The sequence below is a fragment of the Dama dama genome, chromosome 3 (genome assembly GCF_033118175.1).
Source record: "Dama dama isolate Ldn47 chromosome 3, ASM3311817v1, whole genome shotgun sequence".
Classification (NCBI taxonomy): Eukaryota; Metazoa; Chordata; class Mammalia; order Artiodactyla; family Cervidae; genus Dama; species Dama dama.
Window position 1 is genome coordinate 26,570,418 of NC_083683.1, and position 24,535 is coordinate 26,594,952.

Genomic DNA, 24,535 nt, shown 5'->3' on the forward strand with positions numbered 1-24,535 from the left:
AAATTATGACCCTAGGTAAGTTTAAATCCTAACATCATTGATTGATTTGAAATAAGAATTATCAACAATTGGATTAGTACAAACAGCTCAATGTTCAAAAGACTGAGCTTAAGACTGGGTCATGGTTTTTTCCCAGAATCTTAGGACAGTCATGTTATTTTGGGTACTTCAGATTTACCATCTATGAATGAGGATAATATAGCCTAAATGAAATAATAAACCCAACTGTTTTATAAATTATTCAGTGGAAACAAATGGTGTAAGATCAAAGTTTGTTCATGATAAAAATTGATCATTATAATTTAAATATGTATGTAAATAATTACTGAACATAATGCCGAATTCAAGATAGCTTTTCAATCACTTACAATACTTGGCTAATTTTTAAGGAGAAATAAAAACAGCATTCAAGAGCATGTTGTTATTAATGCACAAGCACTATAGAATGGGGAGTGAGTTCAAGCAAAATCTACCATTCTGCCAGTAGAAAGAGTAAAAAATCCTTCCACTGATTTCTTTACTGCTGTATTAAGGCATTTACCTCAGGAAGTGTTGGCTGGATTGACAAATTATTGAAAATATGAAGTAGTACATGTTTATTTCCATTAATACAAATTTAATACTATCCTAATGCTGCTTGCAATGTTTGAATACCATAACCATTTGTTGGCCACTGAAATTCTGAGGGACTATTATTTATTCTCCCCCAAAGTATGATTTATGCATTCTATTATTTACCCATGAATAGCTTGATCACTACCAAAATGCTTTGCCTTTCAGTTTTTTGACAGCAATCTTGATTTTAGAATGTTACCCTGACATTCTAATACAGTGTTAAGGCAGAAAACATTGAGTATACTGGGAGTTGTATAATACATACCAAATTACTTGTTTTTCATCTTTTATCTAACCTAAATTTTAGAACTTGTTTTTTCAGCCAAGTTTTAAGCATTTATGTTGTAAAATTTAATGGGAATTGCTGGCAAATAATATTAACTGACATTTTAAGCTTTCCTTCATATTATTTACCATTCTAGGTACTCTGCATGTCAAAAATGTACATATCACAAATCAGAGTTTATATTATTTCCTTGCTTCACCCAGCTCCCTTGTTACAGATAGTGAAACAAGTTCAGGAAGTCTAAATTACTTGATGAAATTGATTTGGTAATTTAAGTGGCATGATCTTAGTTATATCTGATGTTGCCCAGTTATTATAATTATTATCAATATCTTTTGACACATGATTTTCATTGATTTGGTATAAACAATTAAAAATTGTTTCAGTTAAAAGAAGCCAGACAGTAACATATAAATATGTCCACAAAACTAAACTCTTCTTAGCAGTTTAGTAAATATTTGCTCATTTTTATATAGAATGCCAGAATAGATGAGAGCATGAAAATTAAATCCCAATGACTTAAGTATTATCCCATTCTAAAAGAAATCACATAACAGAAACCATAGTTCAAATCCTCCGTGTTCTGATCTATAAAATGGAGATCTACTTACAGTATCTACTTTAGCTACTGTACAATTTGGCTTTTAGGGTCAGTCAAATCAGTTGAGGTAATGTGAAAGTGTCACAAAATGCAAGAACTTTATAAATGAGAAGTTGAATGAGGAGATACTACAGAGACTGGATATAAGAAAAGGAAAACCATACCAGCATCACTAGTACAATTTTAAGAGAAACTTTGAAGGGAATATACAACATAAAAATTATTTAGAAAAAATAATTGACAGGAATAAATGAGCCAGTTTGCTGCTTTTTCCATAGTCTACCTAGAGTAAAAAAATAAAGGATGCTTGCACAGATTTTCTAAATAATCTAGAAAAGTTGATACGTCTTTGAAGTCTTATCAGGATTTAATCTGTAATTTTTTTTTTAAGTGTGCATTTTAGTTTGAACAAGCTATCCCAGGAGCAAGGCCCTCACTATGTGTAAATAGTATTTGAAGAAGGTTGTCTCTGCCTCTGATTATACTTTCATTTATTCAGTAAGCATTTCTTAAGACTTACCATGTACCCAACCCAACTGATACTTCATAGAAGGCAAAGGAAAGGAAGATAATCGTATCCCTCTTCATGTGGCATCTTCATGTTGAAGAGACAAATAACAAAGATACTAGGAAACATGGATCAAGATGTGATAATGCAAGTCAGAAGGCATAAATGAATGTGGATAAGAGACAATGTAAATGCCCCTGCATGGTGTTACTCAGGTGGTGGACGTTTGGAGGAAGTCTAATGGTCGTCATTCAGAGGAAGAAATAACTGAGTTTAATGAGGAGCGTGAAGGGAATTCTACATTCTTGGTGGAGATTTGTCAGAAACTACAAAAACCAAGATCTGTGCAGGACTTTGAGGTCACATGCTCACTGTTGCAGTGCTTAAAAGCAAGAGCTCTACACAGAAGAAAAACCATAATTAAAAGGAAAAAAACAAATGTATAAAAAGTCACCACATACACAACTGACCTGCATAGGGAAACCCTGTCAAAAGCCAGAAACAGGAAATCAAGGATCATGGGAGCTGCAAACTAAAAATAGAAGTTCACATCCAAGAACCAGGAAACAAAAAGATAATGCTACAAATTGAGAATTGGACAGATAAAACTGCCATGGGGAGAAATAGATTGAGACAAACAGAGAAAACAACAGTTGGAGAGGAAAATTAATAAGTGTAGTCTGCAGCAGCAGCAGTCCGTTGGATCATCAAGGAAAACATGTCCTGTGGAGAGCTAGACAAGCAAGCGGCTTTGCTTTCACTGTTGTCTACCTGTCACTTTGTATAGTAATGAAATTAATGAACCTGACTCTTTCCTTTCATGACTGGAAAGACTCGAAAGTCCTGCCCTTCTTCACTCATGCATGCTAACCACACAGTTCTCCTGTCAGTACAATCAAATCTCTCCAAGTTACAGGGAATTCGAAAAATGCACTGTTTGCTCCTAGAATAATAAACAGGATGTATGGGGGAGGAGGGGATCCTTCCAAAAAGCACATAATAAAGACAACTGTCCTTTTTGCTTGTTTCTTCTGTTATAAAAGAGCATAGGGAAGCAGGCAACATATCTGCCCATTTAGCTGACATTCTTTTATCATAATTATATTTCATCCTAATAATATTAAATTGCTGAGTAAAGAAACAAATAGACTCTCAACTATTGAATTATCCCAAAGGTAACAACAGGTGCCATATTCAATTCTTGGAATAGTCTCTTTTTTCTTGGCTATCTTTGCCAAAGACAGAAAATGGATTAAAGACATGGTTGACCTAATTCAAAGCACCAAAATAAAATCAAATACTAATTGGCCTGAAATCCAAGAGATGCTTATTTTGAAGCCTTTACATGCCAAAGTCAAGAAGAAAGTTAGCTTCTACTAGGGGAAGAAAAATCTGAGACATAATTCTTTATCAGTTTTGAACTTAGAAATCAAAACTCAAGAAAGACATGCTCCAAATGTTACAGGATAAATGGATTTCCCTTTAACCAGGAAATTGTGTTGTCCACAGCATGATTGAAAACTGTTATGAACTTCCAAGGGCTTCAGCACTGATTAGCCCGTGAATTGCTTTCACATCTGCCAACTTACCTGGCAACCCTCCATGTTTACCAACATACTTCCCCCTGGAGCCAGCAGACAGCAAGCTCCTGAGCTGACTCTGGAGCCTTATCTAAATCCCCTGAAAGCTGTGCAGGGGGCTTATCTCTGCCTAAAGACCCAACATCATTTTCCATGTCAAATTTCAGACAGTCCAATATCATGAAGATATGGATGACTTGGCCTTATCATTGACAGCTGACAATTATTGCAGACATTTTATAAAATTAGTTATTTGATTAATATCTGTGCAGATAAAATGGCCTTGAGTCAACTAACTTTTGTTAATGACTGAGCCTTGCTAAAGCAAGAAATATCCAGACCTTAATCAGTTGTCAGCAGGGACTGAATTTGTTCAATAGCACAGTGCATTTTAAATCAGATCAACGAATAGAGGTTCTGGCAAAAAAAAATCATCAATATGTAGGTTGTGGTTTCCTGTCTATCAAAGCAATGTATTTTACTGAAGTCTTATTTTGTGTTAATTTTTTTAAGCACATATAAACAAACTGATTTCCTGTTTTATTAAGTTTTAAAGTTTTTAAAAGCAATTTTAAGCCAGTGCTCATTAGACAAGTAGAATAAGATTGCTGTGACCATATAAAATTAGAATCTAACAAAAGGCACCATTTAATTTGGCATTTAACATGCTATCTGATATTGTTCACAATTGCTTTACTTCTATTAATCAAATCTGCCCAACTGGACTGTAAGTTGATTAAGTAAATTATTTCAAACTTCTTCACTGTTCCTCCAATGTGTTGAGAATTACTGCATTGAATAGACATTCAAGTGGATGAATGAATGATTGAATGAGCCTCTCTCCGACGTTATTTTTTACACAATACATCCTCCTCAAAAAGCCACTGTTAGTTGACTCCTAGCTTCCCTGGTGGCTCAGATGATAAAGAATCCACCTGCAAAGTGGGAGACCTCGGTTCAATCCCTGGGTTGGAAAGATCGCCTGGAGGAGGACATGGCAACCCACTCCAGTATCCTTGCCTGGACCATCCCCATGGACTAAGGTGCCTGGCAAGCTACAGTCCATGGGGTCACAAAGAGTTGGTCTCAACTGAGAGACTAATCACATCATAGCTGACTCCAGTCAATGACTTGGATCATTTTTACAGCGTATTTATACAGACACATTTCCCAGTTTGCTTCTGTCAGGGGTTCATACTGAAAAGCTAAACAGAACTATGTTAGAGGAAATGTGAAATGTGTTCTAGTGAAGGCAATTCTGAAGGGTATTTGTGTTTACTTCAAGGAAATGTCTTTCCATTTACTATGATTTAAAAAAATCTAAACATAGATTTATGTCTGTGTTTTATTGAGAGTTTTGTTTACCAAGGTGGTCACTGGGTAATAAGTTTGGTTAAAAAGAGTCTAAAACTCAAAGGAAAGGAAGGAGAAAAGAACGAAGAGAAAGAGGGAGACAGATAGGAGGGGCGGGAGTCAGGAAGGGCAAGAGGGAAGGAAAAAACGGGACCTCCCCAGATGCTATTTTCACTGTGTAACATGCAAGGCTTCTGAGCTCACCTCAAGACTCTCCTCCCTGATGAAGCTGTCCTTGAACTCTAGAACTTTTATCTCACCCTTCTCTAACCTGCCACCTACAGAGCCCATCTAAAGCAGTGAATTCCTGTGTTTAACTCGGTACTGCCTCCTGTCTCATATAGTTTATTCCTGGGAGTTAGTTTTCATAAGCTCCTGGAGAAAGGGGCCCATCTTCTCTGTGTTCTGTTTCCCCCACCACTTCCAGCATTGTATAAGCAAACAACAGGCTGCCAAGAAGAAATAAGTGAAATGTTGTGCTCAGTCGTGTCCAACACTTTGTGACCCCATGGACTGTAGCCCACCAGGCTCCTCTGTGCATGGGACTCCCCAGTCAAGATTACTGGAATAGGCTGCCATTCCCTTCTCCAGAGGATCTTCCCAACTCAGGTATCGAGCCCACATCTACACTGGTCAGTCAGTTTAGTCACTCAGTCATGTCCGACTCTTTGTGACCCCATGGACTGCAGCACGCCAGGCTTCCCTGTCCATTACCAACTCCCGGAGCTTACTTAAAATCATGTCCATCAAGTCAGTGATGCCATTCAACCATTTCATCCTCTGTCGTCCCCTTCTCCTCCTGCCTTCAATCTTTCCCAGCATCAAGGTCTTTTCCAATGAATCAGTTCTTCGCAACAGGTGGCCAAAGTCTTATAGGCATACATTGGTAAGCAGATGGTGGGCATACACTGGTATGCAGATTTGGTAGACAGATTAGTAGGCATACATTGGTAGGCAGTATGCCTACATTGTTAGGAAGATTTTTTTTACCACTAGCACTAGAAATAAAAGGTTAAATGAACAAATAAAGAATACATTCTCACTAATCTTAGGAGTTTTATTCTGATGCTCTAGACAAGGAATTTTAAATTCAGAGTCCAGTGGTCTTGTTGATCTAGGGAACTGTGATTTCCACAAGGGTACCACACTCTCCCAATTGTGTGGAAATTTTAAAACATATATATACATACTTTCCCATCAAGAATTCAAAGCTTTAGTCATATTCTAAAAGGAGAATAAAACTCAAAGGGGGCTTACAACCATCATTTTAAAGAGTGAAGAAAAATAAGCTTAATACCCAGAAGCCAAAGATGGATGATCTTTGAAGCCATTTCAGGCTATAATGAGAAATTCTTCATTCTGATCTTTGAGTGGTGGGTTTAATCTTAAGTTATATTCTGAATAACTTCATACACTATTTCAAATTTTGCATTTAACATTCTGTCTCCAGAGGTGGTTAATGAGTATATTAATTCACATATTTTCAGAACTTTTCTTCCATTTGCATTCTTTAATTTAGGAAAATCTTTAAAATGCAAGGCTTCTTTTTTTTTGCCAAGTTTTGAAAAATTATCCTTTTGTTTTTAACAATCACTTATAGTCCAAAAGCAAATCTTGAAAAATACAGGTTATTTTTCTTGCTGATTAGGAGCAGAGCTATTATTTTTCTATGATATTCTGCATCTTGCATCAATATATAATGATATAGAAAGATGGCATGTATGGGGTAAACCTAGAAGTTGGCAAATTCTTCAATAAATGTAAGAATTAAGTTTTATATAAATGATTCATAAAATGAATTACACAGACCTTAGGGCAGTGGTGAGGCATTCATATGACAAATAGAGATATATGAAAGGTATTGCTGAATTTTCACAGTGGCCATAGCAATGATATCACCTGTGTGTCTTGAGGCTCTTGGCTCAAATACCAAGGACTGATGTAAATGTATAAGATTACATTTCTCAGAGAGGAAAATGCTGTCCATCTTGTAAAAGAGATAAGGATTTAAGGTTGTTTCCTAATATGGTGGATGGAAATGGAATGGAAAGAAAATGCAGAGCAGACCTAGAAAGTGAAATCAAGGCAGAAAGACAAAACCAGTTCGGTTTTGCCCTTGATTAAAACTTGAACCCAATGAGCCAATCCACCAAAAGTTTGCCAGCCTAGGCGATTGCAATAGCTAACTAGAAATAAAGGAGAGAATCAGAGCCAAGGGCATGGAATTGAGTAGCTGACCTACAGAAAAAATGTGGGTATATGGTGGGCCTCAGGAACTGTCCAGTTCTCTCCTGCTTGAGCTCAAGAATATAGAGTGTAGTGACCATTTTTTCTAGTTCAAAATGGGGGAAATAATGTATGTAAATATTTATATACTGTAGAGGATTTATTTTTTTTTTTTTTTGCTTTTGTTTGTTTTTATAACAGATGGAACAAAAGGCAGTAAAATTTGAGATTAAAACCTTGGTCTTACACGGAATTATATTCAATATCATGTAATAACCTGTAATGAAAACGAATTGAAAAAAGATATATATATATACACATACACACACACACATATATATATATATGTGAATCACTTTGCTGTATACCTGAAACTGACATGATATTGTAAATCAATTATACTTCAATACAGGAAAAAATTTTAAGAAAAAGGAGTATAGGGATGTGGGTTTCATTTACGGAGCACCATTAAGCAGAAAGTGCTGAGTCAGGTATTTTAGAGAAGGCAAAAAAAATCTCTTTGGCGGGGAGAACTCAGAATTTAGGAGAGCTTGAGCAGGCCACCCCTCAGCCATAAGGACATTTCATGTAAATTAGAAAAACCCCTTTGCACCAACTGCTCATACTGTAAGTCTGAGACACAGTGAACGTCTGATGAGTAGACTTCAGATCTGAGAGCATGACGTTGACACGCACGGCTGCTATCAGTAACGCTAAAATTTTCTCTTTTATACATGTACTCTGTGCAATACCCTTTTTCATCTTTGATTTTACCATATATTAAGGAAAAGAATATTTCTTGTTCTATTGAAGAAAAGGATATTTGGAGTGTCTACTTTTTTAAAGTATATGTCAGGTTCCCTTAAGTAATAATTTAAGAAATTTATTTAGGGCCAAACTCTCTGAGGTGGGGGAAATGAGACTTTTCTATTTGAGTGTTACATTTTTATTATAGAAAGAATATTTAATAGTTGAGTTCATCCATAAACGTACCCCTGGAGTTCTAAATTTGTCCACAGGAGTGTGTTAAGCCATAGTTTCCATCTGAAAATGTACTATATTATGTTCTGAGGACTGAACTTAGCAACTTTTAACAACTGGGAAGCCAAAAGTAAGCTTCATGATTGCAGAAACCATGTTTACCACTGTGTCCCAGGCCCGAGAAAAACGTCTGACACACAGTAGATCCTCAGCAAGTGTTTGATTAAATAATTACTTTTTTAAACTGCCAACTTCTCATAAAATAACAGCCTCTCTTGATAAGGGGAAATAGTTGTTTGGGGTTTTTTTCCTCCACCCGAAGACTTGTTAATGAAAATTTATTTCTAATTGGTTCCAAATTATTTTTATTATGTTTGAATTAAATATCAGTGCTTTGTGTCATGAATAATCTACAAAGAGCTAAGCTTTAAGTTAGCCAGAAGTTAATTTCATGTGTAGGAAGGGGTTTTTTAAATACCTTTTACACATTTGACAGGTTTGTCTTTTTATCTTTGCATCATTCATCTTTTTTATGCCAGTCTAACAAACCACCCAGTGTATACCACTGAGTCCCTATTCCCCACTAGGTGAGAGAGGGGAATTTTAGCAAATATATGCAATATTTGTATTTTAAAATCTGTCAACATTCAGTGAGGCTTGTATTGAGCCTTGGGGGAAAAATTATTATTTAAATGACTAAAGAGGGAAAAGAACAGCCATTTTGAAAAAGAATGAATCTGCTTTAGAAAAACATGGGGGTAAAATTGAGCAAAGCCCAATGAGTTGTCCAGTCTGATGAGACTATAGGTGGGTAGAGAAGAGCTGAGAGAAAGAAAGGTGGACAGATGGGGTGGGCCAAATCACAGAGGACTATAAAAGCTATGCACAAAATAATTGAGAATTATGTATTAGAAAATTTTGTTCACAAATAAGGTCCTACACTATAGCACAGGGAACTATACTCAACACCCTTTGATAAACCATAATGAAACAGAATATGAAGAATATATATTACATATATATATATAACTGAGTCACAAACTAATACAACACTGTAAATCAACTATACTTCAATAAAAATTTTAAAAAGAAAGCTTTGTTTGATAACAATGAACAGATAAAATGGAGAGAAGCGATAACTGAAGGGAAGGCAGATCAGATGAGAGGTAACGTCAGGCCCAAACCTTCCAGGTCAAAATATATGTAAAAAATAGAATAAAATGCATCAAATTGAAATGACAAGATTCTCCAATTGGTTGCATATGGAAGTTAGAATTTCCACATGGTTCCAATATCCAAGAGGCAGGAAAGTATAGAAGCACTGACAAAAGACACATGGTTTGAGAACTGGTTTGAGAAAATAATAAAAGATTCATAAGGAACATTTTCTAGGCAGTTGGGAGCACAGCTCTAGAATACAGAAGCAAGCACAGTAACTAACCTAAAGTTCAAGGCATGGGAAAGGACGCCTCAAAAACAGCTGATGCTGTAGGACAGAATCGCTTTGCTGCTTTTTCCAGCTTCTAGAGATCATCTACATTCCTTGGCTCGTGGTCCTTTCCTCCATGTTCAAAGTCAACAGCACAGAATCCTCACATATCTCTGATTCTGAAACTCTTGCCTCCCTTTCCCACTTAGAAGGACCATAAGTTCATCCAGATAACCCAGGATAATCTCACCATCTCAAGACCACATTTGAAAAGCCCTTTTTTTTTTCTTTTTTTGGTTGAGTAACATATTCAGAGGTTCCAGGGAACAGAATGTGGGCATTGTTGCAGAGTCATTATTCTGTGTACCACAAAGTCTAAACATTAGAAACAGAATTGACTTTGACTAAATTCTTGTGCATCAGTTTACCTTCAGGTTAAATGACATGTGAGATTAATTCATTAACTAGAAGATGAAAATAACAGTTTTTCCATTAGTCTATTATATTCTGCTGAAAGGTCTTTAAGTTAAATGTTAAAATTCATGTTGTAAAATTCCATTTAAAGATCCTTAGGTAGCAATAAAAACAAATTGATAGCTTTCTGCCAGTAGCAATATTTTGATGAGCCTATTTTTGATTGAAACTAGCTTTTATATTAAAAGAAATCACTCTTGGCAGCATCTTATGCTGTTATTTATTTTGTCCATTTTTTTCAAAAGTTAAATGTCCTATGAAGTAGGCTTCACAGCAAGACAAGCATTTTTCCTTTGTACACATTTATAATGTGCATTTTAAATTAATAATGATGTAAAAACATATTTCAATTTCTCCCACTATTACTTTCCTTAATAATGAACAAAACTTCTGTGAAAATTACATAATATATGTAAAGCTATAGCACAGCTGCTGACCCACAATAAGTAGATTTTCAATAAATTTTTGGTGTAATCCAAAATATATTTCAGGAGATTTGGTCACTAATATTGAAACTTATTTTCATAAATACTACAAAGCAATAATACTGTAGACAGTATTTCTGACTAAACTTACCAAATTATCAAGATTTCATTTCTCTACAAAACAGAAAAAGATTAACATGAAAATTCGATTCCAATAACTTCTTTTAATTTAAAATGGTGTTTTATAATTAACTCTTCAGTCCAGTTTTCACATGGGCACATAAAATGATAGCATTAAGGCTTTCTCTTTAATTCTATCTAAAGGTGCCAATATATTGTGAGGAAATTTTTGCTCATTTCATAAGTTCAATATAGCATATTCAGAGTTAAAGTTAAGCTATTCAGAAGATCAGCTAAAAGCAAATCTAGAAGACGGCAGCACTATAAGACACAGAGGTCAAAAACAAAAGTTTTTCAGTGGTTATAATTCACCTTCAAGTTACGCTATATCAAACTTCTTCCTGTAATCCTGTTCCTCTCTAACTCTTTTAAATAATGTTCCTGGGCTTTCACAGGCTGTATTCTTTTTGTGAGGTTGTCAAATGATCTCTGTCTTGCCTTGGGAAATTTAAGAGACTTTTATGTAGCTCTCTGAGAGACTATCACACAAGTCCGATTAAGAGGATAATTTACGAGGTTCAAAATGAAGGGTCATTATTAATACTGTCTTGCCTGTAATGAATACATAGGCTCTCTCATTCATGCGTGGCAAGGTTTTAACTAGATCAAAAGACATACAGGCTTTTAAATAAAGTACTGTGAATGATATCATTGGTTACATAAGCTTGCTTTATGTTTTTTTAAAAATATGATTCCTTAATGAGATTAGAGAACTCTAAGAATATATGTCTTACAACAAACTTTGGAACATTCTTAGAGAGATAGGAATACCAGACCACCTGACCTGCCTCCTGAGAAATCTGTATGCAGGTCAGGAAGCAACAGTTAGAACTGGACATAGAATAACAGACTGGTTCCAAATAGGAAAAGGATTACGTCAAGGCTGTATACTGTCACCCTGCTTATTTAACTTATATGCAGAGTACATCATGAGAAACGCTGGGCTGGATAAAGCACAAGCTGGAATCGAGATTGCCAGGAGAAATATCAATAACCTCAGATATGCAGACGACACCACCCTTATGACAGAAAGGGAAGAGGAACTAAAAAGCCTCTTGATGAAAGTGAAAGAGGAGAGTGAAAAAGCTGTCTTAAAACTCAACATTCAGAAAACTAATATCATGGCATCCAGTCCCATCATTTCATGGCAAATAGATGGGGAAACAGTGGAAACAGTGACAGACTTTATTTTGGGGGGCTCCAAAATCACTGCAGATGGTGACTGCAGCCATGAAATTAAAAGACGCTTGCTCCTTGGAAGAAAAGTTATGACCGACTTAGACAGCATATTAAAAGCAGAGACGTTACTTTGCCACCAAAGGTCTGTCTAGTCAAAGCTATGGTTTTTCCAGTAGTCATGTATGGATGTGAGAGTTGGACTATAAAGAAAGCTGAGTGCAGAAGAACTGATGCTTTTGAATTGTGGTGTTGGAGATGACTCTTGAGAGTCCCTTGGACTGCAAGGAGATCCAACCAGTCCATCCTAAAGGAAATCAGTCCTGAATATTCATTGGAAGGACTGATGCTGAAGCTGAAACTCCAATACTTTGGCCACCTGATGCGAAAACCTGACTCATTTGAAAAGACCCTGATGCTGAGAAAGATTGAAGGCAGGAGGAAAAGGGGATGACCGAGGATGAGATGGCTGGATGGCATCACTGACTCAATGGACGTGAGTTTGAGTAAACTCCAGGAGTTGGTGATGGACAGGGAGGCCTGGCTTACTACAGTCCATGGGGTCACAAAGAGTTGGACACGACTGAGCAACTGAACTGAACTGAACTGATGGGCTCATCTGTAACTTTCACACAAACCTTTCTTTGGCTGAAAACACAATTTCACCAGTTATGGTTTTAGACATCTGTAGGGTAACATCTAGTCATCTTTCATAAGCTAAAATAATATGCAGAGTAAGTCTTCTCCACTATGAAGCTAAATGCAAAAGGAGCCAAGTGAGTACATTTTCTCAGTTTTGAAGAGAAGTTAATTTTTAAGTGTTTTTACATTATCAAAGTACTCCTGACTTGTATTCAACAATCATTAATACTAATGATGTTTACGTAACTAGAAAAAAATAGCACTTTTCCTTACCATTTCAGTACCCAATGTCTTTTTTTTTATTACAACAGACAAATCTAATTACTACTTCTTCTGATTAATCTCAATGGATAAATAATTACTTTCTAGGCAAACTGAAATCCTCCATGTTTCCATGAGAACTGATTTTTTTATAAGCACATGTGTAAAGGATAACAAATGAGAAAATAGAGTTACTTTTAGTAGTTGGGCAACTTGTAATAGAAAAAAAATGTTTGAGTATCTTTATTTGTATATGCTTTATTAAATAGATCCTGTCAATCTGAAGTCTATGCTTTTATCTAAAAAATCTCTCTTCCTTCTCTCATTTTCTTATCTAAATCCTGTGTGTCCACCCCCTTTTTCATCTGTGTATGTTTTATGTTCCCACATGTAATCTGAGCTCTGTCACCCACAACACTTAGCCTCAAGCCTTGAATATTTTTAAAAACTAGCTAATATTCATTGAATTTTTGCTATGTGCTGGATGCCATTCTAAGACTATTAGTCTCCTAAGTCAGCGTCGAGAGGAGATGAAATCGGTACCATTATTATCTTCACTTTATAGAGAGGGAAAAAGAAATCCACAACAGTTAGAGAGTCTGGTCAACCCTGAATCTAAATCTGGCTTTATAAACACTGCCCTGCTTCCAGAGACCCTGTGTGGGTAAATCTCCCCATGATCAACTTTCAGAGCACCAAGTCCTTCTTCCTAACCTTCGCTGCTGTTAGGATTTTACATTTGTTTTCTGTTTTTTGCTTTTTTTTTTCCCATTAATGTCTACATCTTCCATTGTGCCCAGAACATGTTACTAGAACCTGTGGTATTTAATAGATGAGCAACAGCAGCTAATATTTATTAAGTTTTTGCCATTTTATTTTAATCTTCATCTTATTTTAATGCATTTTATTTTAACTGCATCTTATTTTAATCTTCAGAAAGACTACCAGTTGTCTGTTTTATACATGACATCAATCATATACATATGTCGATCCCAATCTTCCAGTTCCTCCCGCCTGTCCCCTTTCCCCCTTGGCATGCATACATTTGTTCTCTACATCTGTTTCTCTATTTCTGCTTTCCAAAAAAGAGTGTTTATACCATTTTCTAGATTCCACCTATATGCATTAATATACAATATTTGTTTTTCTCTTTTACTTCACTCTGTATGACACTCTCTAGCTCCATCCACATCTCTACAAATGACCCAATTTAATTCCTTTTTATGGCTGAGTAATATTCCACTGTTTATATGCACCAGCTTTAGAGATGAAGACACTGAGACAGACAGAGGTTAGGAACTTGCCCAAGGTCACACACCTGGTAAGTGGGGGGCCAGGGTTTAAATTCAAAGGCCAAACTCCAGACATATGCTCTGAAAAAATGAAGGAATGGATCAATAACAAGTTAGCCTGGAGCGGCAGGGAAAGCCGTAGAGAGGAGATGACAGGTGACATGCCTGGAAGGGTGAGAAGGAAAAGACAGATACACTATAGGCAGAAGAAGCGACACAGATAAAGCAACGTACGGCAGGGTGCCTGGAGCTCACTAAATACAAATGCGTGAATGGGTAGCTTTACCGCAAATGCATGTAAAGGTTTTGCACATGTAAATGCTTTATTATTAACAGTCTCTGCCCATTTTTTTCTTCCAGTGCCACCGTGGGCCTTAATTGCCATAGCCATAGTCGCGGTCCTTTTGGTCCTGACCTGCTGCTTTTGCATCTGTAAGAAATGCTTGTTCAAAAAGAAAAACAAGAAGAAGGGAAAGGAAAAGGGAGGGAAGAATGCCATTAACATGAAAGACGTGAAAGACCTGGGGAAGACCATGAAAGATCAGGTAATGTATTCATTCCATATTTCTTCTTATACTACTTTATTAAAAATTTAAGAATAGACAGTTTATTATTTCATGCCAAATGAAGACATAAACAATATCCAGACACTTGCCAGTGTGGTAGAAATGTTTTGCAAACCTTTCAGTCATTGCTCAACATCCAAAGTACAATGGAAATAAGCAGTAGTTTTAATCTCCTAAGCATATACAGTTCTACCCTACTTGAAAGTAATTTGTTCTTCTCAGTCTATAGAATTCTCTAGGCAATAATACTGAAGTGGGCAGCCATTCCCTTCTCCAGGGGAATCTTCCTGACCCAGAGACTGAACCTCCATCTCCTGGAATTGAAGGCAGATTTTTTTAACCACCTGAGCCACCAGGGAAGTGGGTTCAATCCCTGGGTTGGGAAGATCCCCTGGAGGAGGAAATCGCAACCCACTCCAGTATTCTTGCCTGGGAAAATCCCATGAACAGAGGAGCCTGGTGGGCTACAGTCCATGGGGTCGCTAGAGTCAAACATAACTTCAGAACTAAACCATCAAACCCCCGCCACCAGGCATATAAACCGAGAAAGGGCATCCATGATCATCAGGGCCATCTTGATAGGCCCAGCATACTAAAATGATACCTAAATATTTTTATTACATCTGTTTAACCCATTATAAGTGGGTCTAGATTTCGAGAAACAGAATAAAGAGTATCTGTTCTCTCTCTTGGGTGGGACATCTTTTTAACATTATCACTGTTCATACATAATCACCATTAAATACTGGATCTTATAGCTGTTTATCACACATGATTAAAGCTACCATCCCTAGGCAGTCATCCAGCTCAGTGATGAGTGCTTTAGAAACAATGAGTTATAGAATAGTATGATGAGTTGGATCTAAAGAACAGGGTAGAATTTTAAGGCAAAACCCTTATTCTTCCACCTAAGGAGAGTTAGAGCCATAATGCAGGTTATAAAATCCATCTGCCTGAGTTATCTTCCCAAGGCTAAGGACCGCTCCTTGACACCAGCGGTCCCCAACCTTTTTGGCACCAGGGGACAGTTTTGTGGAAGACAACTGTTCTATGGATGGGGATGAGGGGCTGAGGAGGGCTCAGGCCATACCGTGAGAGATGTGGAGCAGCAGATGAAGCTTTGCTCAGGAGCCACTCACCTCCTTCTCTGCAGCCCGGTCAGTGGCCCGGGGTTGGGAACCCCTGCTTTACACCATTGTCTGTTTTTCCTAGACTAGATGATTTGGTTGAGAATAAAGTCTACTATTAATAGTTATAATAATTAAATGCCCCTTCACTTCCTTTTTTGGAATCATATTCATTTTGGAATATTTCTAAAGAACGTTTATTTCATATAAAAAGTAAATGTAAAGATTTTTCAAAGATAATATTTTGAGTTATCATTGTTTCCCTTCAAATAAATCAAAATTTCTATTTATTCCCTAATAGCAACATATATAGGTAGTTGTATAAATTCTTCTTATAGTATTACTATTAATCACACTCTTAAATATGTGTATCCCCTTAAGAATAATTTAGTTAAGGAGGACCTTTTTAGTACATTTGCATAGTTATCCACACAGTCAGGACACTAATCCCTCTCCTTGAGTTTTAAAAACTTTTCTCAAAGACACAGTAACGTTTCTTGAAAACGATTTCACAACAGCTCATTTTCAAACTTTTGCTTGGTTTCAGAGCTATAGAACGAATACAATACTTGCATTCCCATTCAGAGAGCTTCATTCTGAGCTTAGTATCAAAGGTTACATTTTTCTCAAAGTTCCTAACCACAGCCAGAGGAGCCCAGGCACCAATGTTCAACCACAGATGTCTAAGAAGGATTTTTCTTTTTGGCTAATTTGTTACATAGAAACTGTAAGTTTAATAGAAACATAAGTTTCTATGTTGGCATAATTTGTTACATAGAAACATAAGTTTTAAATCATGTCTTGCTTATTTCATCATTTTGTGTAACCAGCAGGACTTGATAGATTTCTTCAGACAACATATTTGGGAGATGAAATGTAGTAAAAATCTTCTAGATGGACATGGATGGTCTAAGTAATTTGTATGTGAATTTCATCTGTATCTATGAAACAAACTGGAAATATAATACTATCATTTTAACATCTTCAATAAAATTCAAATGTGGTTTTCATGTATGCTAGAATGAACGGTTAAAAGCACTAAATAATGTTAAATTATTACTACAGCCTTTCTTCCTAGGACAAGAAATTTGTATTTTTCTTTGTGGAATTTGTTCTGTAGGATGTAAGACTGTAATTTATAGCATAGTAGCGGTGTTTATTACCCCTGTTATGACATGGATAAATGACCAAGATCTCAAAACAGTAAATACAGAGAACCGATGGTTGATTTTTCATTGCTCACCAAGTCTTTTGGATGAGAGGGGAAGAGAAATGAGTCAAATAAGAAAATACTAGGAAGTCATTGATAGTTTATAACAATCTACCTTTACAATATAGCATTTAGAATTTCAACAACTCAAAAGGTGTTTTTTAATCATTTTAAGTAGATCATTTTGTCTACTAGGATTTTATAGGTCTTATTTTAACTTATTACCAATTAAATGTACAGAAGAAAATATAATTTGAGCAAGTGAAAATAGGCCCCATTGATAAACAGTTATATAATAATAGCTTATGCTACTTTATAAGGAATTAAAGTAACCAATCGATTTCTATCACTTTTTTAAAAGAAAGGATAACACATCAGAACAAAATGTACAGATTTCAATGCCATGTCACATGGTGATCATCTGATCATCCAAGTCCAAAATAGCATAAACAAGGTTAAATTATTCTTTACTTACATTTTCAAGCAAGTTTAGACAAAATACTGACATAAACATGAGGAAAGCAATAGTGATAACCTATGGCTCTTCATATCTAGAAAGTAGACAGGTGTAAGAGGCATTTTAGATATGCTTTCTTAAGATACCTAAGCTCTAGGAGAAATCAGTAAGTTTTTACCATTTCATTCCATATAAGAACTCATATAAATTCAAAGCGCAATAATCATGACTATGTCTCTATGATAAGATTTTATAACCAGGGAAGAATTTTTAAATATTCTGCAGTGACAACAAAATGGTAATGATAGATAGTATTTTTATACAGCAAAGGATATATATTTAAAGGTTTTTAATGGTTTAAATCTTAAAAGCACTAAAAATAGACAGGGGCAATATCAACTTGCAAAGTCAGAGGTCTGGAGAGGTCATTTCTCCATGGTTTTTACTAATGTGTGTGGATAAATAAATTTTTATTTCTTCCTTCTGTGTCCTCCCTACCTGTGTTGTGTCTCATGACTGTTCGGGACTGTCCCTTGCGGTAGGTTTTCTCTCCTATCAGACACCCCTAAGTCAATGCTCAGATACATTTAGTGGCCTGGCAACTGGGGCTCCACAGCTGAGGGTGTACCATTCTGACACACATCAAAAGGCTGAACTAAATTGATTTTGTTTTTAAGATAAAGGGTTCTCATTTTAAACATTACTGATTAAAGAGAACAGTATTAGAAAGCTCAATTGATGGGCACAGAAAGAAAATTCAGTGTCTTGGGCTGCCTTTTTAGTGTGCCTTATCAATTCCAAGTTCCAGGTTAACTTAGTATGGACAAAGCACCTTCTGGTGGTTTATCCAAGTACAGCTAGGCACCTTTTAAATGTTGAATCAAGCCAGAAGCATATGCACTAAATCTTTGCAATTTAAAACAAAGTCTTTTTCCCAACACAGTTTTTTCTAGTATAGTTTATCAAACTCTGAGAACTTCTGGGCGTACATGCCTTTTCCTCTGCATTTTGTTAGGGGTAGGGGGTAGGAACTATTGCTCTTTAGATATTATAATAACTACTGATTTAATAGGTCTGAATTTAATGTAAAGGTACAGAAAATGTCTTGCTTAAGCTCAGCCTTTGGCATAAGAATAGACTTAATCACATCGGAGATGAACAGTGACACTGAGAAATTATCAAAAATTTAGCCCTATTTCATGCAGAATAATTGCAGAGATGCACCTTTTATTAGCGTAAAAACCACCTAGGGAAAAGGAGATTTAATATCTCAACTCTTTCAAATTACACTGAGCTGAAATATGATATGTAAATTGTCAGTTCTGAAAAAGAATTTGAAAAAGTATTTTAATACCTGAAAATTTTTATGTTTATGGTGGAATAGTGTGAAGATTTTTTTCAGGCAAAAATGTGCATTAAATAGTTTTCCATTCAAAAAATTGAAATCTTACAGGAAGCAAATTACCTACATTGCCATTTTCTAAACACATCTTTTTCACAGTGTTAAAGACCTACACACAGCTGGTTTTGAAAAGGCAATGTGGGTTCTCTGCCTCAAGTCCTCCAATTAAAATCAGTAGTCTTTTCTTGTCACTTTACTATTATTTTTCTATTAGCAACACCTTCAAGCTAAAGGATTAATTTTTAAATAATTATGTTGGTCTCCTTGGGCTATTGGTAAATCAACATTTTACTATTCAAGGAGACAACCAAGTAGAAACTTCCAAATAAAATGGGGTATGGCTAACCAGTTCTGAAAGGTTTCTGCACAGATGTAATAATGGCAATTTTCCAAAGTCATTGTGGGCTCCTAAAATTTTTCAGGAAGCACAAAATGGCAAGCATCTCTGACTACAGTTCAGCTCTCTGTTTATGCAATCTTCCCACCCAAATGAGTTCTAGTAAGCTGATGCCAAGTCTGATTTTTAGGATCAGATTAGAGTTAGATAAGTAGAGCCAAACTGCACAGTCTTGTCAGTTCGGAGACTGAGGCTGCCATTTTGAGGCATCTCTGCAGGTCTCTGTATAAATGGATAAGTGAGGAGAAACCTTTCTCTGAGCAGAGAAAAAAGACCATGTATTCTGAGTGGGAAGGGGGAGATTGGGGGTAGACCTGTAGTCTAGTGACTCTGAAGCCTGGTTATACCTCTTGCATTTGAGTTCTACAAGAGTTCTCAGATTTAATTTGATCACTGATAAGAGTTTGGCTTTTTTTTTTTTTTACTTTGTCAGAGATATTAAGCAGCCCACCGCTCATATGTCTTATCTGCAATTTCGTTAGATTCTTCAGTAACACCCACACACACACACACACAAGGCAATGAAAATGCCATAACCAAAACCTAGGAGAGAATACTTGCTGTATATAACAGCAGAAAGATTGGGTCTCTACAGATATCGAAATGGCGACAACAGAGCAGAAAAATTAGCAAAGGGTGTGTTATACAGGCAATCCCCAGAGAAAAAATACACATGGTTCATGGAAAGATTTTTAAAGTTTTCAACCTCAATAGTGTTCAGGAAAATGTCACACTGTATCATCTTTCACTTTGCATAATAACTACTCACAGATTTCTAATTATCTTTTCTAATTCTTTAAAGCACACCCCTAGAAACAGAACTTCTAATGTTTGTAATCTTTACAGCCTATGACTTTTTGAGTAAAATTTTTATACTTATTGGGAAAATACATTATATATTTTTTTAATAAAGGGAACATATGAATGAATTTTATGAAATTATGAGCTTTCTAGTATTTCCATTTACATCACACTTAAGTTTTAGGTCATAAGGAACATTCAACTGCTCCAAAGTGAGTTTTGAGAATTTTATGCCATGATTTTTGCTTGTTACCACAAAACTAATTTTTATACAAAGTTCAGTTTGACAAAATTGCAAACATAATTCTTTTTACCTTTTGGTATCAAACAGACCCATAAATCAATTTAATTCAGCCTAGCTTTCTGTGGAGCTGTTATGAAATAAAACAGTAAACTTAAACTGGAACTGGAGTAGATTTTTCTCTAAACATGGATTTGCTGGTGGCATGTTTCTTTTCTCCTCTTTTTCCATAACCATTGTAAATGTATATGCAAAACACAGGAAATTACAGTTTTCTGAGAATCTCTTAGTCAGCTATCTTTTTCATAGGAAGCAAGGCAAGAAAAGGCCACGCATTTCATATAAATTACTCCACTGCATGTAACAAGGGTGTTTTACATGGTGCTTAGCGTAGATCTCTTTAAACTACATGAATGTAAAAACTGGCCTGGTTAATAGCATGTTTATCACACCTCAGAAAGAAGCGATTTTATCAGAGTCAAATATAATACCAAGTTGACATTTTCTTTGCAACAACTCTACATTTTTTGCTTGCAATATTCTGAGGGGCTTTTTCCATTGCTTCCATGTTGCTTGCTGATTGAGGGGAAAATTCCTTGCACAAATGGAATTTTTAAAAATATGTAAGCAGCAGATGTGAATGTGTGTCAGACAAATGGAGATTCCCAGCATCTCAGTGCTTGCTTCTAACAGCTTGGAAGTATTAACCACAGGCCCAGTGTCATTTTGGTTAGATGAAAATTCACTTGAATTCACATATAATCCCTTTCCCTTGCTTATAGGCCCTGAAGGATGATGATGCTGAAACCGGATTGACTGATGGTGAAGAGAAAGAAGAACCCAAAGAAGAGGAGAAACTGGGAAAACTTCAGTACTCACTGGATTATGATTTCCAGAATAACCAGGTCTGAGGGGGGAAAGGTCTTGTAATTCCATTACATTTTCTGAAATACCAGCCAGAAATTGAAACAAGATACTTCTTAAAACATTTCATTTGCTACAAGGGGAGAATGCAATTATCAAAGCTATTGATGAAATAATTTCTAAGTACAGATGGTCCCCCACTTGCTAATTTAACTTCTGGTAATTAGAATCCACAGAGTTCAGCCGATTACATCTACTATGGCACTTTCAGCAGGCAGGCAGAATACAAATTACCTTGAAGCCATCGGTCTGATTCTGAGAGTTCCTAGGCATAGACCCCTCAGCCTGAGCTACAACCATCTTCAGAATTCATGGATTTAGCTCCAAATAGGGCAAGGAGCCTTCAAGTTAGACCATCAATTAAGCCAAAATTTTGGGGGAAAAAAAATTTAACTGCTTGATAAGGAATCAAGGATTTAAAAATCGGCTTTCCATGAGTTTCATTTCTTTCTATGATACTGGGTAAAACTCCTAGCACAAATGAGTTAACAGTTCTAGAAAAGTAGAAAGACCAGCCAATAGACTTCTAGTGCCTTTGCATGCATCCGGAAAAGTAACCACAAAATAAAAGTGAAGTCGCTCAGTCATGTCCGACTCTTTGCCACCCCATGGACTGTAGCCTACCAGGTTCCTCCATCCATGGGATTTTTTAGGCAAGACTACTGGAGTGGAGTGCCATTGCCTTCTCCAGGAGATCCTCCTGACCCAGGGATTAAACCCAGATCTCCCACATTGTAGGCCGACGCTTTACCATCTGAGCCACCATAAAAGTTGTATCAAAAACAGACCTCCCGAAAAGTCATGAAGTGCCACCAAGATGAATGATAATATTAGCTAGTTTTTCTTAACTCCCTGTTTTCATGGTACCCCAAAGATAAATGCTTAAAAAGAAAAATCTCTTTACCTAAAAAGACCTTCTAGGATCCATGACTTTGATGATGATATCCCTTTACCTTCTGAACCGTTCAAGAAATCTAAAAACTAGATAAGAATTAGCTGAGTTAGAGATCAGGTTCTTAAGAATCTTTAAGACACAGTTCTTTTTCAACTAGGGTAGCTTTAAATCTCTCCAGTTTGTTTTAAATCTCTGGTTTGATCAGTTCACTGATCTTTCAGGGTGGGAAAGAACTTGATAGATGTAAATACAGTTACTACCTAACTGTAGCATGTGTTAATTACATCCAGTTTGATGAGAAGTAAATGATAAATAAATCAAACACCAGAAGTCAGCTTTGGTAACTAATGTCCAAAGTCAGTAATTCTGTGAGAGCTAAGCAACGACAAAAATTCTGGGTTTTATTTAGTGCAGGTAACATCTTTACTTTTTGAAGTATCCAGAGGACTCCTCACAAATAATGTATTGATATGCATAGTCATATATAAATAATTGCATTTAATTAGCTTCATTACAGTCCCAGCTCATTATTGTATCCTACTTTCCAGAAAGCTGCATGTTGGTTACAGATATAGCCTTGTAAGTATGGATTTATACAGAATTATAGGTATACTATTTCTACTTAAGTAAATAGGGCATTTGAGGTTATTTTTATCACTTATACCATGATTTGATTATCAAGGGTTGGTTAAGAGCAAAACTGCCTATTATTTATAAATTCTAGGGAAGGTCAAGGTCAGCAAATGTTATCTTAACACATAACATCTTTTGCAGAAATATAGACAGCTTCCCTTGTGACTCAGCTGGTAAAGAATCCACCTGCAATGCGGGAGACCTGGGTTCAATCCCTGGGTTGGGAAGATCCCCTGGAGAAGGAACAGCTACCCACTCCAGTATTCTGGCCTGGAGAATTCCATGGACTGTATAGTCCATGGGGTCGCAAAGAGTCAGACACAACTGAGCAACTTTCACTCACTCACTGTCACTCAGACTGCCTTTATATATGTATCCAACATTTTTCTACTAATTAATTCTACGTTCACATTTTTCAATAGAAATCTAGGGGTATCTCATCCTGCTTAGTCATAATTTTGAACCTCCTACATTGGTTTTGAGTACTATAAGTATCATTTTATAAAGTAGTATTTTTAAGAATATAGCACTGAAAAAAAAAGAATATAGAATTGATTTTTTTTACTCAAACATGATGCAAATGTATTTATTCTTCCCTTTCTAGCAAATGCATTTTAGGAGGTATATCATTCTGAGCATCTATAATATTCTACCTGATAAAATTTAATATTCTGCATTTATTTTTCTGAATGTTCTCAGCTAATCTGATTTATAAAATGATTCCTGTGAGTCATGGAGTATAAAGTCTGAGGATTTTTGTAGATAAGGCTGTAATCAAATATACACACTTGCTTACCAAAACTAAAAGACAATCCTTAAAGTCCCTTAAGAAGATTTCACAGTGGAGAAAAATGTGATTTTTATCTCTCAAGCAGAAGCCAGAGGGAAGTTGGAAGAAGTAATTCCACCTCCTATCAACAAAATGCCCCCAAACCTTTCAAGTATAGATGATCAAGTTTAAAAGACTTTAGGCTGTATCACTAGTTCTTTCCCTGCCCCAAAGAAAAAGTATTGCCAAAAGAGAGAAGGAGAGACTATAATCTTGCTTATTCACATTGCTAACCAAAAGCAAATTCCAAATACCAACTTGGCAAACCAAGAGACAAACTGTTTGCTTTACTAATCATGTCTTTATAAGCTTATGTCTATTTTAGCCATCCTTTGACCATCTGTCTACGTTTTGTATACTTACAATCCAGCATTATTATTACTACTGTTGCATGAAGAAGTCACAAAGATACTGACACATTAAAATGGAAATAACAATCTTTAAGGGTATTGGTCTAGATTAAACATTGAGCCAACAGGCGCAAGTGCACTTATGCACATAATGGATCGATTTTGTAGAAAGTTGCTGTGACTTTTTTTTAAGAGGTGAATTGCTTTTCCACCCTATTGGTTGAAAAAGGTACAGTCTCAAAATTTCAGACCCCATTTTAAGATGTGAACAGCTATACATTCTGCATTCTCTGAATAGTATATGCCTTGAATAACAATAAGAGTCTACTTTTGTTTCCCATATGAATCTAAAGCAGTCTGTTGACACAGCATGCCTGATGGCAGAGCATCAGAACAGTCCGCTCACACCTTCTGTTTCCTTTGCAAAAACATGAACAATGCAGTCAACACTCACATTCATAATAAGAAATAGGAATGTATCACTGAGAAAAATCAGATGTGAAGAAATGCAGAGATTTCGGCTGTATTTGAATAAAATCAGACAATCACTTAGCATTAAAAGCCATAACTGTAATCTCCCCTTCTTTTAGATGAAGCTGAAATTATTTTTCTTTGACCCTGTGTCCTGTATTTAAATACAGAATTTAATATATAATAATTATTTTACTCTAAAT

The 24,535-nt window shown here is 36.0% G+C and overlaps 1 protein-coding gene across 4 annotated transcripts in view; it reads left to right on the top strand.

Moving 5' to 3' along the window:
- Positions 1–24,535, top strand: part of SYT1 (synaptotagmin 1) — a 586,784-nt gene that overhangs the window by 410,212 nt on the left and 152,037 nt on the right. For all 4 annotated transcript variants that reach the window (XM_061125058.1, XM_061125075.1, XM_061125085.1 and 1 more), the window contains 2 exons: positions 14,390–14,574; positions 21,013–21,135. In XM_061125058.1, coding sequence (XP_060981041.1) covers positions 14,390–14,574; positions 21,013–21,135 — 308 coding nt within the window. The remainder of the gene's footprint in view (positions 1–14,389; positions 14,575–21,012; positions 21,136–24,535) is intronic.